Below are 12,166 nucleotides of genomic sequence, written 5' to 3'. Positions count from 1 at the left end.
AAAAGTAACCTATTCCTCAACTTTCCTGGCTGACTGCTGGCTGTGCTCCTCTCCACCCCGACAATAACTCTGTTGTTGCCACCGAAAATAGCTGGGTATCTGGCTAAACAGGAATTTCCTTGTAACAAATAAAGATTGGATTGAATTGAAATAGCAGACGAAATTCAGCAGACATGATAGATAGTGACACCAAAAATTAATGCGAAAGACTGATGAGGTTAACTTTCAATTTCTCCAACTTTGAAATTAGTGCCATAACCATCCTGTTAATGTGATTCTTTTGCGAGAATTCTCTTTAAATCCTAGAAAATAAAATAAAAACTTGACATTATATATTATCTTGGCATTTTATTACATAAAAAAGCAGTTTTAACACAGGCTTTTGCAGCCAATATCCATAATGAAGATTTTTTTGGGTTAGATCGCATACATATGAATGTGTTGTTAAACCCACCACTACCCGATACAGCCAATTTAGTAAGGTTTGTCACGTGAACAAAACGTGCCAATTAGTTACTACTTAACCACACCGGTGTGTCGTAGAGTAAACCCATAACATTGAAAACTCGAGTACGACGTTTCACTGGTAATTACAACCAGCTTCATCAAGTGGTTAACCAGAATTGTGAAGAAGTCTGAAAAAGCAAATTACGTTTAGTGCTTTGAGTACAGGATTATGACAATCACGGCTGTCTCTTATTTTCAATTGGAGAGCGACGAGTTCTCTGTTAGTTAAATTTAAAAATACACACCGTCTTCACAGTGAAAGTTAAAGATGCCGTCACCGCATTCAGAAGGACAGGCCTTTGTGTGCTGCTGTCATGGTCCAAATTTGGCAAATTTGAAATATCGCCTGAAGATTACTCAATTGGAATTATATATAACAACCATTGCCCCTATGACTCATGAAAAAGAGTCACAAGACTGATAATATATTGGGCAAACAAGTGTAATAAATTGTTTTAAAAAAATGTAACCCTCATTACTATTCCTGTAATCAGAAGCATGCTAAAATATCTAGCAAAATAACTGCACTTGTGGTTGAAAAGGAGTACTTTGAATCACACATTTGACCGTAAATGATACCCAGTGTCCCTGAGTGACACACATTGCTGTATCAGTCGCTATTTGGCATTTGTGTTATTAGAAGTTGCTACAAGTGTAATGACAGGGTTCCACCTGTCGGCCTGGAGGGGTAATCGGGGGTATGGGCAAGTTATATAATAACTAACTAGAAGGGGTGCGTATCTGGGCTAAAGGTGAAAGGCGGAGTCAGTTGGAAAGCTCCAGGAACCTGCTCGAAGGTTCTGGAAGGGAGCGTGGCCGGAGGTGTGGCTTGGCCTTGCCGGCAGGTATATAAGGCGGACGGAACCAGAGGTTCGGGGCCGTTGCGGGTCCTGGGTCCTGACTTGCGTCGCTGCTTGCCGCCATCTCTCTTCGTCGTCTGGCCACGTGGCCGATCCTCTGCACGGCTCTCATCGTCGTCGTCGCTGTGCTAGTCAGACAGTTATGTAGTTAGACGCCGACGATGGGGTTGTGTAGAAGGGTCGGCTATGTGTAGCCATGTAGATACGTTCTGTATAACGGCCAGTGTTGTGCCCAGTGTGAGAATAAATAAGAAGCGCTCTACACGACATGTCTCGAAAGTCGCTCACTACACAAGGGTAGTGGCTTCATCTCATAGGCCATTTTTAGATTTAGGCACTCTTATACATTAATTTAGTTCATTGAGAATTATTATGGGAATAAACCAGTTTCAATACTTTGATCCATGTGCTTAAGTGGGATATTGTCCAGCTTACTAAATCCTTTTGTGTCCTCTTGGTTTCCAGAGCAAGCAGCAGTGCCGTATGACTACGCAGCAATTGAGGCTCAGATTCGGGCAGCAGGAGGCACCGTCCTGCAAAACCTTAACCCGACCCTGGTGAGCATGCTGTGTGCGCACTTTCTCCCTGGTCAGGTTGTAAGGTGTGGACCACATTGTAGATGTGGGTACCCACTATTAAAGAGCATATAAAATAGTAACATTCAGTAAGCATGTGCTTTTCAGTTGCAATGTTGCCTTGAAGTAATTTTTAATATGTAAAACTTGCAATACTTCACACTGGAGCTACTCATGCCAAAAAGTCATTGTATAAATATTTGTTTTCAAATCTTTATTATTTTTATTAATTCAGTGGCCACTGCCAGAGGCTTCTTCAACCCCTCTTGGGGTAGGAGGGGCAGGGAGAGGATGCCTTATCGTGTGTCCCCCGGCCACCCAGCAACTACTTTCTTTAGATTTCTGGGCTAGCGCCCAGAACTCCAGCATATCTGCCACACCGGGAGAGTTAATACAATGTTGCACGGTGCCGGCAGAATAATTTTAGCATGCATCGGCTCATGGCTTACTCTCTTATACGGAAAAACCCATTTAGCCAGTTACCCAGATAGTTTGCAAGGGAAATCTGTGGCTATTAGCATAGAACAAGAATAACAACATCAACGTCATACGTACAGAGCAACATGCAACAACAGAACAAAACCCATCAGGGGAACACCTCACTTCATGTCACGTAGCACTGCATTTAACTTACCTTCAATTAGTTCAAAATCACTGCTCTGATACTTGATTTTCTTCTGCTTTCGCTCGCTGGGGTTGTAATCAATTTTAATTCGATACAATGTCTGGAAAATCACGGAGAAATTGATATATTTTATCAAAAATTTGACTTACCTTTTGTTTCAAGTGCTAAAGAAATAAATAAAGACACCAAATACACTTTGTTGCTGTGTAGAATAATTTATTTGATGAACTTTCAATAAAGAAACGTCAAATTTAAAGCGAATTTGCGTTAAAAAAAATTATTGCTTATGATCGTAATGACGGGGGGGGGGGGTGCGGCATGTGGAGTGGCATCAAGGTACAAGTACTGCACTCAATGAAGTGTCAGTGGGGTGGTAATTGATGATGTACAAATATAGTATGTTTGCAGTGTGAAAAGACAATACTGTTCTCAAAAAACCATTGGAGTAAACATCCAGATATAGTTTAATGGTTAAAAACAAAGAACAAAAAAAATCTACGACATAAAAGATATGGAAATGCTTGTGTATGACTCATCTAATTATTAGATGGTTAATACAAAACCAAAATTCAGAGCATAATTTGGATAACTTGCAGGTATATGACTCATTTCTGGCAAGATCTGGTAAAAGTGTGGATGAATAGAACCCTTGTAGTATAGGTGTTATTATGTAACATGACTCATATGCCTGTATTTATAATTAACTATTAGGATGTTATATTTGATAGAAGTGAAAAACTGAAAATATTAAGTGAAAAGGGTAAAAAAATGCAGTGAGAAAATAAATGTGCAAATTAAAACTTCAGCAATGTCACATTTTAATCCATTTGTAAATGAAAGCATAGACTAATTGTTGAAAAATCCTCACACCACAGTGTTTTTTAAATTAATATACTGTGGTGTAAGAGGATGCCTTGGTCATGTTTGTGTCATCTTGTAAAGAACAATTGTATTTGTTTTTGACGATTGCTGGTGCATTGTTCTTGTCGTATTAGAGGTGGTGCCAATTCAATTTTTTTTTACATTCACACTAGAGATTACAAGCAAAATTGTTATTACCCATTGAGATGACATAAAAATTGAGTCATATCGCAGATTTCATAGTTTTCATATTGGCTGAGCAACCCTTCCAGTTGTAACAAATATATAAGTCCTAATAACAAGCAAATTCATGCTCTACCTCAGTATTGAACTGTGAATACCTTTGGGTACATTGTCAATTACCACTATGATGCTGAAATGAGAAACTTTTGTGTTGTGTGTGCGCGCGCGTGTGTCCAGTGCACGGAGCTTTCACTCTGTTTCTTGGTGTGCGACTTCCCGTGTCGCTCACGCGAGTACTTGCTGGCGCTAGCGGCTGGCATACCCTGTGTGTCGCACATGTGGGTGCGGGACACTTGCCTGCTGAACACCCAGCATGACTACCGTAAATACATGCTTCCCTCTGGCTACAACCTCACTGCTGGCTCCATCAATGAGTGGTGAGCTCATGAGCCCAAAGTCTGCTCTTTTTACAGTTTTGCTTATGAATTATTGGGGTTTCTAGCCATGGTTAAATGTTTAGTATATACCCATCAATATTTGTTTTGCAAATCTAACTGCTAATGAGACTCAAAAGGTTGAACGAATCCAGAGTTTTGTTGTTAAAAAAATTATACCGATAATATTCATCGCGAAAGCACAATAAAGACTGATAGACAAGAAATATGTTTTTACTTGGAGAGATGGAGGTCTTGTTGTTATTTGATGTTGCATGATGCTCTGCAAAATTGCATGATTTTGTGTATACTGTAATACCCCGATTTACGCCCTCCCATTTTATGTACTTTCACTATAACGTGCTCAACTTATTGATACCCAATCTCTTTTTACTTTGTGGTACATAGCTTTAACATACTCGAGATTTACGAACTTTACTATTCATACCCACATTTTTTACGTTCCACGGCAAACATTCAGGTGCAAGATGTCCTGAGGAGCCCCCAAGCATATGCGTCCCTGACTACAATAGTCTCTTTCGTGTGTACACGTGTAGTGAGTCCAACTGAGTCGCAGACGTTTTCTTGGGAGCAACACGTTTTATTAAATTCTTAGCACGACATACTCCAAGATATTAACACAACATACTCTCGGGCGGTGACCACCCAACTAACCACGCTACGGCGGAACTAGACACGGTTCCGCTATCCCGGCCCGGACCACAAGCTGGGTCCCGGAGCGCGTGGCTGGAGGCTTCTTCAAGCTTGACGTGGATCTCCTGCCTCTCCAACAGAAAGAACCCCGAGCCCCTCTCAGGGCATCCCTTATATCGGGCCGGGCTGGGGCTGGCTCCGCCTCACCCCCCGCCCACCTTCTCGATCTCTCTCGCCCTTGCCCCGAAGGCTCTCGAGAGTTCTTCTCAGACCATGTGACCACCCATTGGCCCCCTCCACCGGTGGCCCCCCTCCAGTATCATCCGGTCACATGTCCTCAGGTCAGCCAGAGTATCATGCTTCCCAACGTAACCCTAGCTGGCTGACACTCCCTCGCTCTCTCAACGGGAGCCCGCACTGCACGCTGTGCGTGGTGCCACCGCGCTTAACCAGCGCTCACCCAAGCCCCCACTAGGGCTGGTACTACACCCCGTGTCCGGGGTGTACACACAACAGTATGCATCCCGCCGTGGCCTCGCAGGCCCGGCACCACACAGTGACGTTCCCAGTCACTACACACGTACTCTATTAATGTTTTCCCCCACATACCATCTTTATTGTGACTATTTTTATAGAAGTGTAAAAATGTTTTATATCATGAACAACTAGTAATAAAACAGTAGATTAGACAAGGTAAAATATCTTAATGTATAAATAATATACATGCACTGTTCACACTGATGGTTGTACAGTATAGATTAAATACGCAATGGGTTACTGAGCATCCTCTCTTTATCCACTATATCACGTTACGATCCACCATCCCATTTCTTTTTGCTTCGATTTAAGTACTATGGATTCCCGTTCTGGTTTTCAGGAACTCATCCTGGGTGTAAACCGGGGTATGCCTGTATCTTGTTTTTGTATAAGATTTTATTTAAAGTGTTTGAGTTTCCAAACTTTTAACTTATTAAGTTAGTCGTAGTGTAGGGGAAGGTCAGGTGGAGCCCCAGCTTGCATGGATTATATGATACTTGTCCATCTGTGAGCATGTGCGTGTGTGTGTGAGATGTATAGTACGCCCAGCTAAGCTCTCTCAACACCCATTGTTAATAATGCCACATGAACTAAATAATTACCACTTATCTGTGATATATGTCCCTCACTTTCTGACTAGGCACGGACAGAAAAATCTCTTTGAAGACACAAGGGTACTACTGGTGTCCGAGGATCACGAGAGCTTCCTGGGCCTGTGGTCGGAGATTCTTATGGCGGCGAAGGCTGCTACAGTCACCTGCCACAAGCCCACCCCGAACAATGGTAAGCCTCAATGTTACTTATAAGGGTGATTTATAGATTTTAGCCTTAACGTTTAAAGTGCATTCAGGCCCTGTAGTTCAATCACAGAGTATGATTGCCCCATTTTAATATTGCTTATTTTCACATTAGCTGAATTTTTACTTGGAAGGGAATATTTGCAGACAATACAGCCACAAATAATAACTTGCATACATGAGGATTCAAATGTTAAACTTCTATTTTGAAATGTATTGTTTTTAATTCTAAAAATCCCACAGCCATTTTGCATGTTTTTTGGTTTTGTGTTTCTGAAAATGTGCCACTTTATTGTGTCTTATGTCACCTGAAGGTTATAAGGCACCAGAACATTTAGAAATAAAAGCAATTTTGCGTGTCATGACCAAAACTTTTAGTGTTTATTACACAATCTGCACTTGCAGCAATCGTTCAATCCTGAAAATGCGACTGAATGCCAGTGATAGCATACTCCCATTTCAATCCAGATAATATTATATTGTGCGGCATATATTGTCCATGTATATAGCATATACAAATAACTGCATTGTTGCACTTGAACATATGTGTGCGTGGTGTTCCAATAATAAAAAGGTCATGTATAATATTACATGATGTGTGCCGTCTTCAGATGTCGCAGTGGCCAAGTACGACTTGCTGGTATCGGACGCATCATGCCCTCCCGGCATGCTGCATTGTGCTGCTGCTCTAGAAATGCCCGTGGTGTCCTCTGAGTGGCTGGTGCAGTGCCTGGTAACAGGACACCGTGTCCCCTTCACCTCCCACCCTGCCTTCCGGCATGACCACCGCCCAGTTTAAGCCCCCCATCACTACTTGTAGAGCCATGCGCAAGTTCTCACAATGCATGCCGAAGAAGACAGATTGATAGGTTAGTCACATATCTAAATCTGCAAATGATTTTTATGTAATATTTTATTTTAACTCCATCTCCCCATTTACACACACACACACATCGCACAACAATGAAATTATTTTAACTGTTTGAGTTTTATGTAAGAAATAAGCTAATTCCGGCAACACTTTTGCATAACCTTTTGCCACAACAAGTAAACAAAGTTAATCTAAGCTGTAGGGTCGACATTTGCACTGTTTAAGAAACTTGCCCAACTCCAAGATATCTTTTTACACTCATTGATTAAAACATTCCACCACAAGTTTTATCACTCGTTGCATTCACCCTATTTTAGCCTGTAATGTCAATGTGAAAACATACCTAACAATTGATATGAAAATTGCGGTCTGTTTAAAACAAGCGTTTTAAGTAACTACTGTACTTGAAATATTATGTGCATTGCTGTGGGGTATTCGCATAAAAAATTACGCATTTGGAGTGCATTTACACAATCCAGTTCTATTTGGGCATTTGCTGCCTTTAAGATATAGAATGCAATGCTATGCACACTCGCTAGTCATGCAGTCGCCTAAAATAATTGTCGTAGTGGCCCTTGACTTTATTTCACGTATCAACAAAATTGACTTACCATTTTGAGCCTTTTAACTATTTTTAACCGTGCACTTTAAACAGTTGAGGTGTATTAAAAACACACAATGTGAAAGTTTAAATAGGTTTCATTTCCTGGTGGATGTTTTTCCAACCACAGGGGCAATTAGAACAAGATAAACAAAATGCGTCACTGTAGGAAGATGACATTATAAAAGACAGTGATTGATATTTTGCATTTTGGCTATAAAACTTAACAGGTGTTTGAAATGTGTTTGGGTCTTTGTTATTTTGCAAAAGACTCGTTTATTAGACATATTCTGTAGGTGCTTCACTATGCCATTGTTTAAGTGACTGAAAGTAGTTCATTATATGCCTTATTGAAAAACGTGTACATTTGCATAGAGGGACCAAGTTGTGGGTGAATAATGGTTAAGACTTGATATGTTGCATAATGGTTCTCTGCAAAAATGGAATCATTGTGTTGATAAATCAAGGTCGCCCAGGTTTAGCTGGGTGACTTATTGAGGTGTTGATTATTGCGCCACCACGCTAATCATGCACATAAAACTCATCTTTATCTAACATTCATTGTGTACGAATTGCTTTTTAGATTGCTACATACTGTGTTTATGAATTTTTTATTACCAGGTTTATTTGTAACCGTATTAGTTTACGTCTGAAAACTGCTAGTGATATTATTGGTGAAACTATTCATATCTTGACTTAAAGCTTTCGTGACTGCAGGAATTTATATTCTTTGGGTCTTTCGGTAAAGTCACGTAGATAGGTTAAAACAAAACAAAAAACTACGACGATTCGATCGCAACACAAGCGACCGTCATCTTCATAGTTTTTTGTTTCTTTTATTATTTTTTTAACCTATCTACGTTACTTTACCGAAAGACCCAAAGAATATAAGCTATTAATATGTTTGTGTGTATTCGTTTTTTGCATGGTATTCCTAGGTAAGATGTGCGTAATATTGTCAAAGTCTATAAATCAGCTGTGTAACAATATCGGGTAGTTGTTTTAGATGCTCCGGATGTTATTTTAGTTATACGTTCATGTAATAATTATAGGTTTACTGTGAGGAATTACACTTTTGCTTTGTAGCTGTCTATACTGTGAAGCATTTTTGTGATGATGTGCTGCTGTTGCTTGCTCAATAGCTAAATCTTAGGACCATCTGTGCATACATGGCACAGAGAATCTACTTTCACCAAAATTATTTCCTTTTAAAGCTGAACCAAAAGTTTTAAAAAATTAGCAACACTTTTTTAATGTTCTTTTTTTTATAAATGGTTTCAATCACAATGCTATCTGATACATAATCCATAGCTTTACATACTTCTGTATGAAATCCAGCCCATCACTTTGTTATGCCTACTCCACGATTTTTTTCCCAATGTTGAGCCTTTTATCCCACATGGAGACACCTTAACTTTATAGTTTGGATGTAAATTATGCTGAAACAATAACCCAAGAGTTTAGAAAAAGACTGACCTGTGTTGTCAGAGTAGCCATTACAATTGTCTGTAGTGTAAACTTTAGATAACTAAGCAGTTTAAGTGTGAGGCATTTAAGATTGCAGTTAAAAGTTCGAAATGTAAACGTCTAATTATAATTTGTTATTGCCCCATTTTTGCCCGTCGCTGCCAGCGTCGCCAGCTTGGTCCTCATTTAATACGTTCCCGTTATCCCACAGGGACACAAACGTGATGCAGAGAAGGCTCTTTTATTTTAATTGTCTGCGAGTCACCAAAGAGACGGAAGTTTGCCCACACTCCCCGAGTCCCTCTTGTACTGCACGGAAGGAGGGAGAGAGGCTCGTCTAATTTTCCCCAGTGTTTGCGGTGCAGATTCTGCCAAAATCTGGAGCCACTGGAAGCCTCAAAAAGCCTCCTCTGAATCACAATCGTGACCCTTGTTAGATAATGCTAACATATGGAAGGACCATGCTGTGGATGCTGGAAACGTCTCCTAATAAACAGTTTTGCCAAATGTTCAGAATTAGGCAGAAGGCCGATTATAGCTGCTTTCTTTAAAAAAAAAATTTCAACGAAATTGTGGACAATTAATGTTCGTTTTTAAGTGCAACCCCTATGTGGATCCCTTGGCAAAAATAGGACATTGTGACATTAAAATTACCTGCATGGAACATGTCTTTGCATCTCAACCAACCATTATTAAACTGGTTTGGAGGATTGTAAAAAAAAATACTTGAATTATGTATTGTTGTTAATCCATGTTGCATTTTTAAAATAAATAGAACTGCTTTTAGAGACAACAATATTGCAATTTTAATGTGCCAGGGTTACTAAAGGTAATTTGTCCAGCAGTAATGTAAAATGTTGTACTTTTTAAGTTCAGTGTTTATTATATTCATCAGTCATTTAAAACTATTTTAAGTCCTTATTCCCCCACAATGTAATGTTGAAGTTAAAATTAGTATATACTTGTAATGTATGCCTTGTTAATGCAACAGGATTCTTAAAATATGTTGTATAACCCTTAAAGTTGGTTAAATGTGGCCTTGTACGAGATTAATGATTACAGTTTAAGGTTAGGGTCGACAATTTGGACAAGTACTTCATATACTTGATTTGATATGGAAGGTTTCATCAATTTGAATGCACCTAAATACCCAAGTATTATGTTTCGTACGGATTATCAATCATACAAGCCGTCCATTAAATTGGTGGAAGGCTAGTTTGTGTCTGTCAATTGTCTCTTCAACAGAAATGTGATCCTATTCTTACTCTGGTTCTTTCGGTAAAGTCACGTAGGTATAAAATACAATAAAATCCTATTGCTTGTTAAAGGATATATTAGGCCTGCATGTGTGCAAGCAACGTCAATCAATTAATGTTTGGCAAACAGGCATTGGTGCCTTTGAGCATCGTACATGAAACAATCGTCACCCCAACAAATGCTTGGCGGGTGGAGGCAACAATTGATGTTGTGACCGACAAGCTAGAAAAATATTGTGTATGCATTGCAGATTGGCCACTATTCAAATGTATCATTAGGCAGGTATCCATACAGCAAACAGTTCTATTTCATTTTCTTTTATCTTTGACTCAACATTTGATCACCGTTTTCTGCTTGAAATACATGTCAATTCCAGCCCTCTTATTTATCGTACGACCTTTATTGGAATACCGAGGAATTGAAAATATGTTGCACAAAGCCAGTTGATTGCTCTCTACATATGTTTGGTAAAGACTTTTGGTACATATGTAATTTAAAGCTGTTTACACGTGGTTTACTTAACAGGTATAAATGCCCTCGTGCTAAAAGCTGAGAAGATTATTGTGGCCGAGCAGCTACATGGCAGCACTTAGCTCGTGTTCATTGATCATGATTTAAAAATAGTTTTAGCAAACAGCTTAATATGAATTAAACTTGGCTTTTCTTGTCCCACCTGTTGCAACAAACAAATTTTCTGCATTGTCCAATTTGCAACCAATGTGCATTTTTATGGCAATCAGTTAATTGCTGAGTACATTGCATGCATTTTTTGCATCCTATCATATTTAACCAGTGCACAATCAACAAAAGACAAGTGAAATATTTCTACAAATTATAACGTTTTTTTCACTTCCTTATTTACCAAAAAATATAATTTCGTAATTGAAAATCCCTAACAACTTCATTTCCCCCTTGCCTGGTTACCACAAAGCAAAACAACTGTAAATACGCAATTGAAATGCCTTATGTTAATTTGTTTATATAAATTACACATTACAAGGTTATCCTGATGTATCTCTTAATGATTGCATTGATTTATGGTTGCCATAATTGTGGATCCATTCATACTTATTTGCCTAAGCCAATTTGTGTATCTCATACACAATGTTCTTTTATAACATCCTCAATATTGTGTGCAAACATGAACATTTTTTGTCGTATGCTGAGTAAAAATCGACGTGCAAAATTATATCTACCAATTATAATTCACACCTTTAGCTACAAATATATGAAAAACCCCTGTTACAACTGGAAACACTGCAAGTTCGTTTGCCATTATGAAGAGCACATCATTATTTTCTCCATAGAGTGCTTTTTGTGTATGCTAAAGAGATATACTTAACGGTTTGCCATACCAGACGGGGATTATCATAACCTCCGCACAGTTGGCTAACTACGATGCGAAAGAAGTTATACATACATACCTCAAGCCTTCCACCAATAGAAACCACTGACATCCACAAGAATCTCTGCTTCAACTCTTGGATGCTCCTGTTTGTACAATTACTTAGTACAATGGAGGATTACCCGAGTTTTCTCCAGTGCCATGTGAACACAGCCAATTTAAATAGTGGCATCGTATGCATCTGCTGAAATTGTTTAATCTGTGCGCCGTTTTATAAGTAACTTGCAATCGTGGTAATTGCTTATGTCGGTGTAAAGCTTGCATCGCAGTACATGTTTTGGAGCCATTAAATTGTTACAACTCATTTGTTTGTCGGTTTTGATGAGCGGCAAAATAAATACATTTAGGAGCCATCCATTTAGTACTTACGCAAAAATCTGTCAACTTGACCGCCCCCCCTCCCTATACTCCCACCTGCGTACGTACGCTTGACGCACCCCCCCCCCGAATCCTATAGAACGGTCGATATTTAATCCACGCAGAAACGATCAAGGATTATTAATAATATTAACGTGTTTAAGGAAACAGAGTC

The 12,166-nt window shown here is 39.3% G+C and overlaps 1 protein-coding gene across 3 annotated transcripts in view; it reads left to right on the top strand.

Moving 5' to 3' along the window:
- Positions 1-11,938, top strand: part of TP53BP1 (tumor protein p53 binding protein 1) — a 63,870-nt gene extending 51,932 nt beyond the window's left edge. For all 3 annotated transcript variants that reach the window (XM_061557938.1, XM_061557939.1, XM_061557937.1), the window contains 4 exons: positions 1,833-1,924; positions 3,849-4,048; positions 5,877-6,019; positions 6,645-11,938. In XM_061557938.1, the coding sequence (XP_061413922.1) occupies positions 1,833-1,924; positions 3,849-4,048; positions 5,877-6,019; positions 6,645-6,832 (623 nt within the window). In that variant the 3' untranslated portion in view covers positions 6,833-11,938. The remainder of the gene's footprint in view (positions 1-1,832; positions 1,925-3,848; positions 4,049-5,876; positions 6,020-6,644) is intronic.
- The last annotated feature ends 228 nt before the right edge of the window (positions 11,939-12,166 follow it).

Source organism: Lethenteron reissneri, chromosome 24, assembly GCF_015708825.2.
Source record: "Lethenteron reissneri isolate LAM-NWPU_2019-01 chromosome 24, ASM1570882v1, whole genome shotgun sequence".
NCBI lineage: Eukaryota > Metazoa > Chordata > Hyperoartia > Petromyzontiformes > Petromyzontidae > Lethenteron > Lethenteron reissneri.
This window is presented reverse-complemented; position numbering and strand designations above follow the sequence as displayed.